Genomic DNA, 15,947 nt, shown 5'->3' on the forward strand with positions numbered 1-15,947 from the left:
CTCTCTCCACTGAGCATACTATGTATCACTTTACCGGCAGTGTATTTCTTAGAAACAATAAAAATTCATCTCATGGAAATTTTTGTGATCGGTCTCTGGCAGTCTGTTGTGCGAATCACAATATTCCTCTGACATAACTTAGTTTACGATTTTTGTGTTCAGTGAATGAGTGGTTCGCTTCACACTTAACTGATAGAAGCAGTGAAGTATCTTAAATAGCTCACGAACTTTCCTTGACGGTTTCTCTTTTAAATGAGGATAAATTACTATCGATGTTCCACAAGGTTGAACGTAGGGACCGCCCTTGTTATATCTATAACCGACCTTCCATCTCACACTGAGAAAACAGAATTAGCACTCTTTACTGATGAGGGAAGCAACAAGATCCAATCCAGAAAAGGAGTACCAAAAGAAAAGAAAACGGTAAATTAAAAATTCGTAGATTCTCGATAAATCGCATGCCATTTAACTTAGAAGAAAGTACAGTTCATTCAATTTTGTGCAAGTCTGGATACATCGTTATAAATAACAATAGAGTTGGGGGGGACATAACATGTAAAACTGAACGTTCAGAGTTCTTATATATACTCGTGCTGTTACAACTTGAACTATAAATTACGAGCGTTGCCCAGAAAGTAATGCACCGCATTTTTTTCTCAGGCGGAAACAATGCTAATAATGCGAAACGTTACGTATGTATTATTGGAAGTCCTGAGTGAGCGCACCAAGTTTCCGTCACTTCCGACAGATAGCGTAGCTGCAGGATAGTTTCAAAATGGTGTCTGTGGGTGATGTACGTTACAAGCAACGTGCTGTCATTGAATTTCTCACTGCAGGGAAAGAAACCGTGGGTAATATTCACAAACGCTTGTGCAAAGTCCATGGAGCATCTGCTGTCGACAGAAGTACAGTTAGTCGCTGGGCACGGAGGGTGAGGTCATCAGAAAGTGGTTCGGCGGAGCTCCACGATTTGCAGCGGTCGGGGAGAATATCCATGGGTGTCACACCTGACATGTTCACGATTTGCAGCGGTCGGGGAGAATATCCATGGGTGTCACACCTGACATGTTGCACCGAGCTGATGTCATTCGCGAGGACAGACGCATTACGATATTTTGAGGACGATGAGGTGATTCACACAGTGAAGCACTGGCTCCGTTACCAGGACAAGGATTGGCATCGAGAGGGCATACAAGCCCTTGTTTCGCGCTTGATGATGGCCATAGAAAGGGATGGCGATTGAACGGAAAAATGTGGTGTGTAGATAAAACTCCATTCGTTCGTGTGTGTAGTTCTCATTATATTCGATAAAGAATTGTTGAAGAAAAAAATTGCGGTGCCTTACTTTCTGGGAAACGCTCGTACATTTTATAGATCTTCTCAAATGTTTGAGTACTGTAACATTTACTTTGTAGGTTGTTGTTGTCTTCAATTCAAGGACTGGTTTGAAGCACGGTTATCTCTCTCATACAAGAATCTTCATTTCTGCCTATTACAGCCCACATCGACATAAACTTGTTTAATGTAGCTAAGCCTGTTACAATCCATCCCTCCACACAAACACACTTACAGATTTTATTCCATTACCAAAACCGATTGCTCCACCATGCCTCAGGATGTGTCTTATCAAACGATCTCTTCTTTTAGTCAAGTTGTGCCATACATATCTTTCGAAACCTAATTTTTGCCTTTCGTGGATAGAGTGGATAGCTGACGAATTCCAAAAATGTGCTTACAAAATTCTGTCTGGGATTAAGTTTTAATTTTTCTTTATTCCGTGACTGTTATGTGATCGCTATTGGCCTCACACTACCATTTCGAGACTGCTGTAATGTAATGTTGTTGTAAGGACATTGCAACATTTTATCCAAATGTTAAAGGTAGCTTTTAAGATGAAGAAGAACGCTTTCCTCTTCGAGTATTTGAAAACATTTTTTTACTGCCTATATTGCTGCAGTCCTGTAGCTCTTCTTCTCACGTATGAATTTTCTTAAACGGCTCCTTCTTGGTCCCAAAGCGTCCGCCCAATTACCTTATGAAATGACGTCCTAAATGTCCTCTGCATGAAGGCTACACTATCCCAGGGTTCTCTCAGTGAAATGCTGTTAAGTAATTTGCCTGACACACAATCTTCTTCGAGAATTCGTGCCCACCGTCTTGCGTCCCGATCGCTCGCTTTCAGATATCTAGCCACATTATCTGATTGGAGGAGCTTATGGCATACGTAGTTAACAGGCAACGGAATTTCCCAGCTGCTTACGCGGATGATGCTCTCAGACCTGACACCTGTGCTACGACCGCTTGTTGTCCTCTTTCAGTATTTGACGCTGAATGTGATACACATGTCTAATTCAGTATTTTGAGATAGGGAACCAATGGTCTGAAATAAATATTTCAGATAGTACGAGGACTTGAATGACCAATACATGAGAGGTAAAAGAACATATTTGTAATTTGCTTGTTTCCTAACAAACTGCCAGCCACATCGACATTAATGGCGCTGCCTTGAAAAATCAATACATAGTCGTTTACGAAGTGTTTACGTGAGAGTTTGCCACTGATCGAGGTTATGAATGGCTGTCGAATGTGTAGTACAGCAGAATATAGTATCTAAAAATTCGAACAAATGAACAGAGGAAAGTTTCGGAACAGGTGATACACTAACTGAAAGAAAATAATAGTGCCGTGAATGGAAACGTACGAGAAGCTGGGTCTTTAAAGTTACGGTCAAGAATCTCGACAATGGATTATTCGCGCAGCAGAATTTCAGAAGATTGTGTTTGTAAGAGTATCATAAACATTACTCTTATCATAGGCCGATATTAACAATGCATTACGGTGGCTACGATATCGTTCGAGTTAAGGAAGAGCAAAGAATAGGGGAAATAATTCGTTTAGCCGCAAGTTTTGTTCAGTGGTAGGACGGAGCGGCGCGAACAATGTACTAAAGGTCCTGACAGGTGAGGATGAGCGGCAGTTGGTGTGGTGCGTTTGAAGAACACTTTCTCTGCAACAACTCGAAAACCGTAGTCTCTAGCTAAAACGTCTCCGAGAACAAAAGTAATCTGCAAATTTTCTTAAAAAAAGGTCCTATTCATTTTTTCTAGAACAACTTTTTTGCCTGATGCAAGGGATTGAAAAATCACAGATTAATAAAAACAATGTTTCAATCGCATAAAATTAATGTTTATTGTTAAATGAAATCGATTAAGGCCAAATTGCAAACGTCTGTACCGCATGTAAGAGCAGTAGAGTCGTGTTAAGGGATAAATGATGTTTCGTGGATGTGACAGCATGCAGAGAGGTGGGATGGAGGGTAGAAACGTGAGGGAAGGCAGGTCACCGGAATGTGGTCTAATGCTTTCTTCCTTTGTTCGACCCCCTCCATCTCTATCTCCAGAGCATTTTCTGAACAGTTATTTTACCTGGGTAGACAAAATAACTTCACTGGGCTCGTGTTTGTACATGCAATGACTAAGAAGTATTCAATTTGTGAGTGTGATGTTGGCAGTGACCTTTGTAACCTTGGTCTGAAAGGGATACGTGGATTGGTAAGTGCAAGTTATTTGAGTCAAGATGCGAAAGTTGAAGATTTCAGGAAAAAATCCGGCGATGTTCATGCATCTTGCACAAAAGAATACACCAGAGCTGACGCTGAGAGAAGTTCTTGCTGAGGAACAGCCTTCAGCGTCAACAGTGTCCAAGGTCTGCGTTCAGCTGAGATGAAATTTGATTTTAAAACTAATTGTCTGCTTTGTGCAGAACCTGCTGACAACGAATTTCGTAACTGACAGTGGGAAAAACCCGAACAATTGTGGCGAAAGGGTTTCAATGCTCGATCCTTCAGTTACGACAGTATGATTACAGTTCGTGCATAGAAGGGTGAGAATGAGTGGAGAAACACCATCCGCAGACGCACGGCTCTGTTGGGAATCTACACACTGCAGATGCAAAGTATCACTACGACTGCTACAAAATGTTCTTTATAAGCTCGGTAGCTACATCGAGAAAAAGCGGACGCCCTGAAAATGAAGAAATTTCTCAATCAGTGGAGGAGATTGTCAGTTACATAGAGGGAAATAACAACCGCTAGTTCAGCTTACTTTATTGGCAAGTTGTTTGAGCAGGTTTGGAGAGCAATAGCTCATATAAAGGCAATCAACGACAGAATGAGAGAAAAATATTGGGACCGCATTGTTCTCAGTACAATTCACACCAGAAAAACTGTTCTGTGCTTCCGTAGTTTAGGTGAAAAATTTTGAATGATGTGTGGTATTGTTCAAATTGCAAAAGACGAAAAAGGAGAACTGCAGAGAATTGTGAAGACAGCTGCTACGATAATCTTCGAAGAAACTTTGCCAACGTCGCATGGAAATTCAGTTTTTATACTTTGACAAATTATGTAGTGAGGCTGAGGAAATGGTACCTCGTATGCTCCATGTATTCACGGAGTGCAGTTCATGGAGAAAAAGGGCAAAACGGAAAACTGAAAATAAGCTGCTATCTGTATCTCATGCTGCCATTTCTGCAATTCGCCCTCGATCGTTCATATCACCTGTCCCATAATCTGCGGTTCTCCTCGTTCACAGGTAGTTTGGATCAAAAAATTTGATCAATATACTTGCTGGTATGGGACTGAGTGTAACTTGACACGAAGCTCAACAGCTGCAGCTATCAGTTGGCTACAACTCTGAAGAGCCTGGCCCTAGAGTAACATTCTGCCAATATGTATTCAACAGTCTCGACTTCAGTGCCTCTACTATCGACGGCTGGAAATGTTTTCACAGGGGGACGGGGGGGGGGTGTAGGGGGGGGGACGCACAAATGCATCACCCCGGCCTCAGATCTATCGCCATCTAAAAGGGTTCAGGAGCTTAAATCGGCTCCCTCTACTACAGAACACGCAATACATTACGGCACATTACTGTTCTTGAGCTGAAATTATCAGTCCCATTCCGTCTAAAATATTGACATCTATCCTACAAGATATATTGTGAATGTATATTAAGTGACTCCACTCAGTGCAGCCCACTAACTTTCCTGCCACCAAGCGATTAACCACAGTATACCCGCTTTACACTACGTTGCCAACGATATGAAGCAGCTAGGGTCAGCAGTTTACTTTCGACCGTTGTGCTTTGCAGAGATTGGTTCAAATGGCTCTGAGCACTATGCGACTTAACTTCTGAGGTCATCAGTCGCCTAAAAATTAGAACTAATTAAACCTAACTAACCTAAGGACATCACACACATCCATGCCCGAGGCAGGATCCGAACCTGCGACCATAGCGGTCGCTCGGTTCCAGACTGTAGCGCCTAGAACCGCACGGCCACTCCGGCCGGCCCTTGCAGAGAAGTTTGCTGTTAAAATTAAGAGACAGCACGTTCCAAGAAGGCCAGTAACATAGTATTTACTCATAGATACTTCTCGCGAAATGATCACTACAGCTAAATTAGGGTAATTAGAGCTAATACGGAGGATTATGGATTTTTTCTGCCTGCGCACCATTGGTGAATGGAGAAAGGCGGGGGAGGCGGTGGTGATATGATAAGCACCATCTGCTACATACCATTAGGTGACTTGTAGAGAGTACATGCTGGTGTAGACGAACCCCAAAGTATTTGCTGCGCTAGGTTTCCGAAAATACTACTTGGACTAAATTCTTTGGCGTCACCTCCTTGCTGCAATTATCTGGTACTAAGAACATCTGGCTCGCGCTGCCCCAGTATGAAGCCACATTACACAACTCATGCATTGAGAAATGCAGCGAAGTGAGGATTCACACTATATTTTACGAGTATTTTGGAATCCGCCACCAAAAATGCTTCTGGAAAACGAGACCAAGCTTAGAATTTCCGACTTTGTAACTGTAATTGTTTCCACTGGATAAGCGACTTCAATGAAAAACCAAATGCAGTTAAAAGTTACATAAAGTAAGTGAAACGAATGACTCTAAGTAGTTGATTTCTCTACGACACAAAAATAAACTGAAGGAAAAAAAAACGCATCACCAAAAATAATTAATGTAGAGTTACGAGACTTCGGGAATACATTTACCTATGTAAATGTGAAATTCTGGCACATTAATATCCGTTGTAATCACCAGAATGTTGAATGCAAGCATGAAAACGTGCATGCATTGTGTCGTACAGGTGACATATATCAGTTTATGGGATGGAGTTCGATGCCTGTTGCGCTTCATCGGTGGACACAGGGGCGGTTAATGCTGATTGTGGATGATGCTGGAGTTGTCGTCCGATGATGTCTCATAGCCGGCCGGAGTGGCCGAGAGGTTCTAGGCGCTACAGTCTGGAACCGCGCGACCGCTACGGTCGCAGGTTCGAATCCTGCCTCGAGCATGGATGTGTTCTAAGTTCTAGGGGCCTGATGACCTCAGAAGTTAAGTGCCATAGTGCTCAGAGCCATTTGAACCATTTTTTTATGTCCCATATGTGCTCGACTGGAGACAGATCTGGTGATCGAGCAGGCCAAGGCAATATGTTGACATTCTATAGAGTATGTTGGCTTACAACAGCGGTACGTGAGCGAGCGTTGGAAAACAAGCCATGGAATGCTGTTCATGAATGGCATTATAACAAGTCGAATCACCAGTCTGACGTACAAATTTTCACTCAGGGTGCGTGGGACAACAACGAGAGTGCTCCTGCTGTCAGACGAAATCGCACCCCAGACCATAATTCCCAAGTGTATGTCCAGTGTGTCTACGCCGCAGACAGGTTGGTTGCAGGTCCTCAACTAGCCTTCTTCTAACAAACACACGGCCATCACTGGCACCAAGGCAGTACCAGCGTTCATCAGAAAACACAACAGACCCGCACTCTACCCTCCAATGAGCTCTCGCTTGACACTGCTGAAGTCGCCAAGGGCGTTGGTTTGGGGTCAGTGGTATGTACGATAGAGGGCGTCAGCCTCGGAGCTACCCCTGATGTAACAAAAAAAAAAAAAAAAAGGTAAAATGTGTGTGAAATCTTATGGGACTTAACTACTCCGGCCGGGGTAGCCGAGCGTTTCTAGGCGCTACAGTCTGGAACCGCGCGACCGCTACGGTCGCAGGTTCGAATCCTGCCTCGGGCATGGATGTGTGTGATGTCCTTAGGTTAGTTTGGTTTAAGTAGTTCTACGTTCTAGGGGACTCGCAGTGGTTAGACACTGGACTCGCATTCGGGAGGACGACGGTTCAATCCCGCGTCCGGCCATCCTGATTTAGGTTTTCCGTGATTTCCCTAAATCACTCCAGGCAAATGCCGGGATGGTTCCTCTGAAAGGGCACGGCCGACTTCCTTCCCCATCCTTCCCTAATCCGATGAGACCGATGACCACGCTGTCTGGTCTCCTTCCCCAAACCAACCAACCAACCTAGGGGACTGATGACCTCAGAAGTTAAGTCCCATGGTGCTAAGAGCCATTTGAACCATTTGACTTAACTGCTAAGGTCATCAGTCCCTAAGCTTACACACTACTTAAATTATCCTAAGGACTAACACACACACCCATGCCCAAGGGAGGACTCGAACCTCCGCCGGGACCAGCTGCACAGTCCATGATTGTAGCGCCTGAGACCGCTCGGCTAATCCCGCGCGGCCCTGAAGTAACCGATCTGTAACAGTTAGTTATGTCACTGTGGTGTCAACTGCTGCTCAAATTGCTGCTGCAGATGCAGTACGATGCGACAGAGCAATACGCCGAATCCCGATAATTTACCGTGTCAGTAGGCCATGAGGCTGTCCGGAGCCCTGTCTTCTTGGGACCATACGTGCTCGTGACCACCGCTGTCAGCTATCATCTACAGTGGCTACATTCCTGCCAAGCTTTTCAGCAATATCGCAGAAGGAGCATTCAGCTTCTCGTTGCCCTATTACATGACCTGGTTCAAACTCATTGAGGTGTTAATAATGGGGTGTCTGTCAACCTAAAGACGTTCTTGCCTACCATCAACTCACCACGTCTAATTTCAAAGGTAACTAACGATCACGACTATTACAGTCTGTATTTAAAGGAAACTTAATTTGCATCCTCATAGTGGCAGTAATTGCGCCACTCTTATGCGACTGGCAAGAAATCTGAATAGACACCATCTTCCAGAAGTAGAAAAATCCCTACCAACTTTCGTTTATGTCACATAACTCCTTCTTGGCGATGCGATTTTTTCCCGTCAGTTTAAGTTTGAAATAAAATAAAAGGGACACAAACAGATATCGTTTTAATCATGTACATTCGATGGAATTTCATAGTAGCTACTAATCACTTCTCAGCTGACAGTTACAATCTAGTTGTTTTTCGCAACTAATATGAAGTACTTGAGATCTCAGTGGATGATTTAGTCGAAGTGACGTAACGTTTCGATTAATGTCATTTCTATCACAACCTTTGCCAGAAGATTTAATGAGTGTTTGTTCAATGGTTAATCATTCATAGCACATGATGACATTGGATTGCATTAGATTGCCCTATCGGCTTAATTACGTTCGACCAGGTCTTGATAATGTTATTTAAACTAGTCATTGAAGAAAGTCGTACTGCAGAATCCGAGCGGTTATATCTTCCTTACTAGAAGTCACTTCACCATTAAAAAAGAACGGCCGGTGTTTTTAGTGATGAAAAGATATTCTCGCCGGTGAGTCGATTTCATCCTATCAAACAAACAGAATACAGAGTACCAAATTATGAAACCCATGGAGAATACATAATGTAACACTTTCTTCATAAATCATTACAGTTGTGTCCGCAGCTCGTGGTCTAGTGGCTAGCGTTGCTGCCTCTGAATCACGGGGTCCCGGGCTCGATTCCCGGCCGGGTGGGGGATTTTCTCCCCTCGGGGACTGGGTGTTTGTGCTGTCCGTATGATTTCATCATCATTCGTGAAAATGGCGAGTCTGGACTGTGTAAAGATTGAGAATTTGTAAGCACGCTGATAACCGCGGAGTTGTGCGCCCCACAAACCAAATACCATCATTATCATTACAGCTGTATCACAGAGATCGATACTGAATCCTTGATGTTCTTGTTACTTAGGGGAGAATATTGTTCCTTGGAACACTTTTCAGATTTTCGCCTCTAGTCAGCCCATTAATAGAAGTTTAATATTTTGTCTTATTCCATTTCGAAGTGATAGCATTTACTTTATGTGTGGTGCAGCTTTTTTCTTAAATTACAAAACCTGCTCCGGAAAAGTAATGTTTTTCCAATGTTCCAAGGTACAACATGGTCATGCACTAGGAACAATTATTCTATTCAAATTTAGATGTGTTGTAATTCAGAAAATCTTGTCAATACAGTATTTAATTGTCTGTGTGTTAAATTATTACTGTTCTACACGTCAATAATTAGTAAGGGAAATAAAATTAAGAAGAAGCGTAATCAAAAACCAGTCACAATTTAGAAACATTTTGAAACTGCAACAAGTTTACATTTTCAGGGCTTGGAAAATTGTTAAGATATTAAAGAAAACCACTTTATTCGCAAATATGATGTGTTCCTTGGTAGAAGACGTTCTGTTTGAAGGTACAAGATAACGCACGACTAACGAAGTACGGCGTAAAGCTGCCGAGTTACGTAACTTGTTTTAAAAATAGACAGAATTACACTCCCCATAAAGCACCGTAACTGAAGACTTAACAATATCCACCAGATAGCTTTAACATATTATACAGTCCCTAAAGAGGTGGTACTCGTAATATTTATAAACGCTACACAAAACACAATCTCTTGTCTTACAACAACAAAACAGTAGAAAATGGCAGAAACTACTTATGGCGGTCTCTTTTTCGTGTTCCTTCATGTGACTCTAAAATCAGCCATTACATTGAAACATCGACCAGAAAACACGTATTCGTAGATACACTAACCTGCAGATACAACACTTTCTCCTACAAAATGTATCTACCATAATACACCCAAGAAACAGAAATAGTTCTCTTCGCTAAAGGTGCAGCTATTATAATCAAACCTAAACACACAACGCAGTACATGCAATTCTGTACTTTACAAGACTATCCACACCATTAGAAACAATGTGCGAGAATAAATTAATAAACTAAACATATTATCCTAAATTCTTAGGTGTGTTGTCGATAAAAACTTGAACTGGAAGTCAAATTTATGTCGGGATCCATACGACTTCCGTGTACAGCGACGGCTGGATACACAAATGGAAGAGTGCTGCTATCAGTCGCGAATAATTTGAATTTATTGCAGATCTAGTTCGGCTATAGAACAACAATCATCATTGCTAGAGGTAACAGAAAAGAATGAAATACAAGCATATACAATACGGTGTAATGAAATAAAATTACAAATGAGAAAAATATGTACCAGACATCACCTAATGTGGTAACATCAAACTTGTGCTTAAACACATATATCTTTCAATCTGCAATAAAGTCAGATTACTTGCGACTGATTTCTGCGTTCTGTTATTATCAGAAGGTCAAATGTTACATATTTTCTTAAAAGTCTAAGTTGTACTACTTTTGCATTACGGATAACAGAAAATTTGGAGACGAAAATCTCAATTTCACTTTTCCTATTTTCATTCACTAACCTCCTATAGTATTATATTCTGGAGCAACTGATCATTGCGGCAGAAAGTGTTTCTTGTGCAGAAACTTGTAATAAAGAGAATCCAAAATGAAACTCCGTCCGAACAGGTCTCGGAAGGCCTAACGGCACCGACCGACCGCCGTGTCATCCCCAGATGACAGGGGTCACTGGTTGCGGATATGGAGGGGCATGTGGTCAGCACACCGCCCTCTTGGCCGTTGCCAGTTTTCGTGGCTGGAGCTTAGTCAAGTAGATCCTCAACTGCCCTCACAAAGGTGAGTGGACCCTGCTTGCCGGGCGAGCGGCCTGAGCTGGCGAGGCGAGCGCATCGCTGCTGTTGCGCGCTTCGCTTACTCGGCCGTTGAGAGCTCGTGAAGAGGTTTTCTGTGCTGTGGGCGCCGCGGAGAGCAAATTGTCGTGCGTTGTTTTGACAACGCGTGCAAATTGTCGTGTTCCGCGCCTCGCAGCATGGGAAAGAAGGGTGCGCAGAGGAAACCTGCCGCTACGAGGGGTCCTTCGGTTGTGCGACTCTCTGAGTCTGCCGACCGTGCAAGGAACTCCCGAGAAGACGAGTCGCGGCCTGTCCCCCCTTTGTACGTCAAGTGCAAAGGCGGGTGGACAGCGCTGTTCGACACCATGACGAAATGCGCTCGGAACGAGGTGGTCTACGAGTCTGTCGATACAGACTCGCTGATCTGCGTTCGAGCCGCAAACGTGGCCGACCACAGGGCGATCAAGGTCGCAGTGGCCGACCACATCGTCGACGCGCCGCCGGCGCGTGAGAAGGCACCTTCCGTAGGAAGGATGAAGACGACTAAGGCACTCCTCAGGGGCTTGCCTTGGTGCTGTGACGAGGCAGCGGTCCGGGAAGGGCTGCTGCGAGCCGGGTTTGGTAATGCAGCCGCAAGGTTGCACAACCGGACCAACAGGAAGAGGGCGCCGCTCTATGCCGTGACCGTGCAAACGGTCGACGGCGGGAGCGACATCTTCGACTTGCGGAAGTTGCTGGGCTTCCCGGTTACGACGGAGGCTCTCCCGACCGCCATGGATCCTCAGCCCCAGTGCTTCAGGTGCCAGGGCGAGGGCCATGTTGCGAAGTACTGCCGCAACGCGGCGCGGTGCGTCAAGTGCTCAGGTGAGCACGACAGCCGCGCCTGCGACCGCGGCAGCAACGCTCTGCCGACTTGTGTCCGGTGTGGCGGCCCGCACGTCGCCAGCTGGCGCGGTTGCGCGGCTTTCTCTAGCCGCAGCCGTGCCGGGGGCGGCGAAGCGGCCGCGGCCGCACCGACGCAGCAGCAGAAGAGAAGAAGACGTCGGAAACGGCGTAGGGCGGAGAACAGCCCGGTGCAGCTGAGGGACGGCGCAGCAGCAGATCCACCTGCCAGGGGCGGGGACGGCCGCTCGGAAACGGGCCGCCAGGACGCAGCTCGCCCTCCCGCGAAGAGATGTGACCTCGAGCTCGGCATCGCCGTGAAGGAGGCCACAGCAGCCCTCAAAGCCGTAATGGCGGCGGAGAGGGCTGCCTTCGCAGCCGCCGTGGCTGCAGAGAAGGAAGAGGCCTTGAGGCAACTGCGAGCAGTCTTCGCCCAAGGCCTCAGTGCAGTCGTACCTGCGAACACTCCTGCGACCTCGCAGAAGGACGTTCGCGCGCCTGTCCCAGCGGTTGCCCCAGCAGCACCGCAGGTGAAAGGTGCAAAGAAGAAAACCGCCAGGGCAGTCTTCATCGCGCAAGCGTCGCCGCGCTGCCGCGCCGAACTTTTGTGTTACAGGGAGTAATCCACTGCGGCCGGCCCAGGAGACAACGAGGGAGCCCAGCCGCGGCACCGGACTGACCCAGCGAACGACCACGCAGTACATAGGTAACGTTGCACGATACCTCACGCTAACCCCCCTCACCTTGCATGCTCTGTCGCAGCTAGCAAACCGCTACTGCTCTTACTTCCCGTCCTACTGTCGCAGAGGTTTTTTTCCCTTGGCGCTGGCCTTGGCACTTTTTTTCCTCTGCTCTTACAACCGCTACCCTTCGATCGCTTTCGACCACTACTATCTCCTGATGGACCATGTTAATGAGTAGCCTTACCCAGACGCATGGATAACATCACAGCCTGCATCCTGTGACGCCTTGATTCAAAACTAACATGCATACGGAGGTGACAGTAGAACTTTTGTGTTGGTCACCACGTTGGTGCGGGCGTGGAGGGGCCCCATCCTTAGTAAAAAAAAACCTGCTTGCCGACAGCGCTCGGCAGACCCGGACGGTCACAATAAATGGAATCACATTGGAAAAAAATAGTCATCCTCAGGAGACATCAAGCTAACACCGGCTCTAGCCTTGATAATGACCTCAATCCGATGAAGAAGAGAGCCGAAAAGCTTCCTCAGGTATGTTACGCCTACCTGACGGCACCCGTTGGTGATTAGGTCCCTTAGAGCTAACAAATTGCGGTGATACTGACTGATACATTTCACCTTCTGTTCCAAATAGTACCAGACATTTACAATGGGATCAAGTGGCCAACGGAAGAGCGATACTGTGCTTGAGAGTTAGTCAAACCAGGAACGTGTGTATGGATGACATGGCTGTTGCCATCTTGGAGGACGAGAGTGTCCACAACGTACTTCTCATGAAAATGACAACACTTGGCCACCGAGAATGTTGAAACAGACATACTAATTCACGTTCACGGTAACATGATTGAGTTGGCCAAAGCCGTGTGACGAGAAACATCGTAGAACCACCTCAGACCTGAGCTACACACTTCGGGTTCAACGCCGCATTCGACCATCGGTGTGCTTGACACCATGCATCATTTGAAAAGAGGCAAAATCATTTCTCATCGGAGCATACCACATACCTCCAGTCAGCTTCTGTCCAGTTTCTGTATTGCTTGGCGCAATGAAAACGTGAAATTGTGTATGCCACTATAAATACTGGTGTTTAAAAAGGTGCCCGATATCAAATGAACACTGCATGCAGTTCCTACCGCAGTGTTCGCTCAGAACCGCCATTCACCGACAGCAGCAGTTTGTGTTTGATTTGAAACCGACTGTCATTAACAAGGGTTGACACTCATCTCGGGTCCTTTTGCAATCATTGTTCTACACCACATTACATAGCGTTGAGTGGTACACCATTCCTAGTAGGCACGCTGTTCGTACGCTTTCATACACCCACCAACTAGGCAACTTCATTCACGGTGTGGCTATGGGTACGTCCAAACACGACAGTTCCTTTCTCCCATTCTGTCACGTCCACCTGTCCTTCTGTACTTATTCGATACAACCGACTGGCATATGTGCATACACAGACGGCAGTAGTATCGCGTACACAACGTATAAATGGGTAGTGCTTTGATGGAGCTGTCGTTTGTACTCAGGTGATTCATGTGAAAAGATTTACCAAGTGATTATGGCCGCAGGACGGGAATTAACAGACTGAACGCGGAATGGCAGTTGGAGCAGAGGCATGGGACATCCATTTCGGAAATAGCTAGGGAATTTAATATTCCTAGATCCACAGTGCGAAAGGTGTGCCGAAAATACCAAATTTCAGTATCACCTCTCAACACGGACAATGCAGTTGCTGATGGCCTTCAGTTAATGACCGAAAGCAGCGGCGTTTGCGTATGATTGTCAGTGCTAACAGACAAGCAACACTGCGTGACGTAAGCGCAGAAATCAATGAAGGGACGAACGTATCCGTTAAGTCAGTGCAGTGATGTCTGGTTTTAATGGGCTATTGCAGCAGACGACCGACGCGAGCGCCCTTGCTCAGAGCTTGACTTGCTGGCTTTCACCTGTTCCCTCACGTAAATAAGTTGGTAGATGGAATTTTTTTTTTTTTGGGGGGGGGGGGGGTTGAGGTAACCGTAGATCGGTATTTTGCCTTCTTGTCAGAAGTATACGTGGGGGACATACAAGAGTTGAACAAAGAGCACTGACGTAGAAAGGGGTGATATCAAAATAAGCACATTTCTCTCCTAAAAACATAGTCGCTCACTGCAAGACCGGCAACTTTGCATATTGATCTCAAACGTACGTCGCACGTCAAGAATCAGTTTCTTACGATCTTTATCGCATTTTCTTTGTCAGTATCATGAAGTCTGTGAACTCTGGGGTAAAAAAGGCCAAGTCTTTGATCTGCGACTCTCATCACCAAATAACCATCAAGCACGTATGTATTTACTAGAAATTAATCCATCAGCCAAGACTCCGTACGAAATGAGAAATTTTTGTCAGTACAGTGAACACTGGACTCTAAACTGACGATTCGCATCTCCTCGTGATTTAGATACTGTTGTTGACTGAAGCTGATTTAGGTTCGGAAGGGGTGACGGCTGTCTGCAAAACTGAAGGACGCGATGCCTATATTTGAACCAAACATGAACTTTTACAAGTTCACTACAAATCTATGCTGCCATACGTAAGGACTTGCAGGTATCACGCGACACGAATAAGCCAGTACCGTAGCTCCGACTCATGACGGTGACATCTGCTACGGAGAGAGACTAGGAGAGCCACATACAGCAGCGGAAAAAAATTATAGAACCCTCACTACATTATTTTTGTTCCCTGAGTATTACAGAAGGATTCGAATTTTGGTAGTTTAATTACTCATACAGCACATCTCTATTTCCAACCTTCCTATACAGATGTATGTTGCACCATCCTGTCACTTTTGGAAAATATATCCAAGGCCAATGCCTGTTTCTTCACATATTTTTTCGTAATCTAAAATAAATACAGTCATGAAATTACTCCTCTCTTATTCGTTTCATTATATCGGGTAAAGCTGGCGAGAAGAGCAACGCACACAGAACGTAGTATTAAGAAAGGAAAGAAGGACAAATACGGTTTAGCGTCCCGTCGACGACTGGGTCATTAGGCGCGGAGCAGTGGTTTAAACTGATGAAAGATGGGGAAGGTAATTGACCGAACCATTTCAAAGGAACCAGCCAGGAATTTACGTTAGATAGTTAAAGGAAACCACGGAAAATCTAGATCTTGATGGCTGGAAGGGGACGTTAACCCCAGCCACCTTGGTGGGTGGCAGATTACGAGCGTATCCTCGACAAAACACTTACTGTTCTCCCTTGTTTATCTCTTGAGTGGACGTTGGCGTTCCTCTGGACGAGAAAATCTACTATCTCAGCATGGCCTTCCCTCGACGCGTACATGATGGGCGTGTGATGGAACTGGTCTATGGCGTTTACGTTTGCTCCGCTGTACACCAGTAGCTTCACACAATCTAAGAGCTTCTTCTCGTCTTTAGTAGAAGTGCAGGTAGCCATCAATGGTGTAAAGTGTCCTGAAACGTGACGCATAAATAAATGAAGAGAATGTCATCACAAGAGTAAATTAACAACATTATTTTTTTTTAATGTAA

The 15,947-nt window shown here is 45.3% G+C and overlaps 1 protein-coding gene across 1 annotated transcript in view; it reads right to left on the reverse strand.

Annotated features, from left to right (window-relative positions):
- The window catches only part of LOC124556088 (inversin-like), a 135,682-nt gene that overhangs the window by 33,746 nt on the left and 85,989 nt on the right, over positions 1 to 15,947 (reverse strand). Inside the window, exon 5 of the mRNA XM_047130114.1 lies at positions 15,646 to 15,869. Within this exon, the coding sequence (XP_046986070.1) occupies positions 15,646 to 15,869 (224 nt within the window). The remainder of the gene's footprint in view (positions 1 to 15,645; positions 15,870 to 15,947) is intronic.

The sequence above is a fragment of the Schistocerca americana genome, chromosome X (genome assembly GCF_021461395.2).
Source record: "Schistocerca americana isolate TAMUIC-IGC-003095 chromosome X, iqSchAmer2.1, whole genome shotgun sequence".
In the NCBI taxonomy this organism is placed as follows: Eukaryota; Metazoa; Arthropoda; class Insecta; order Orthoptera; family Acrididae; genus Schistocerca; species Schistocerca americana.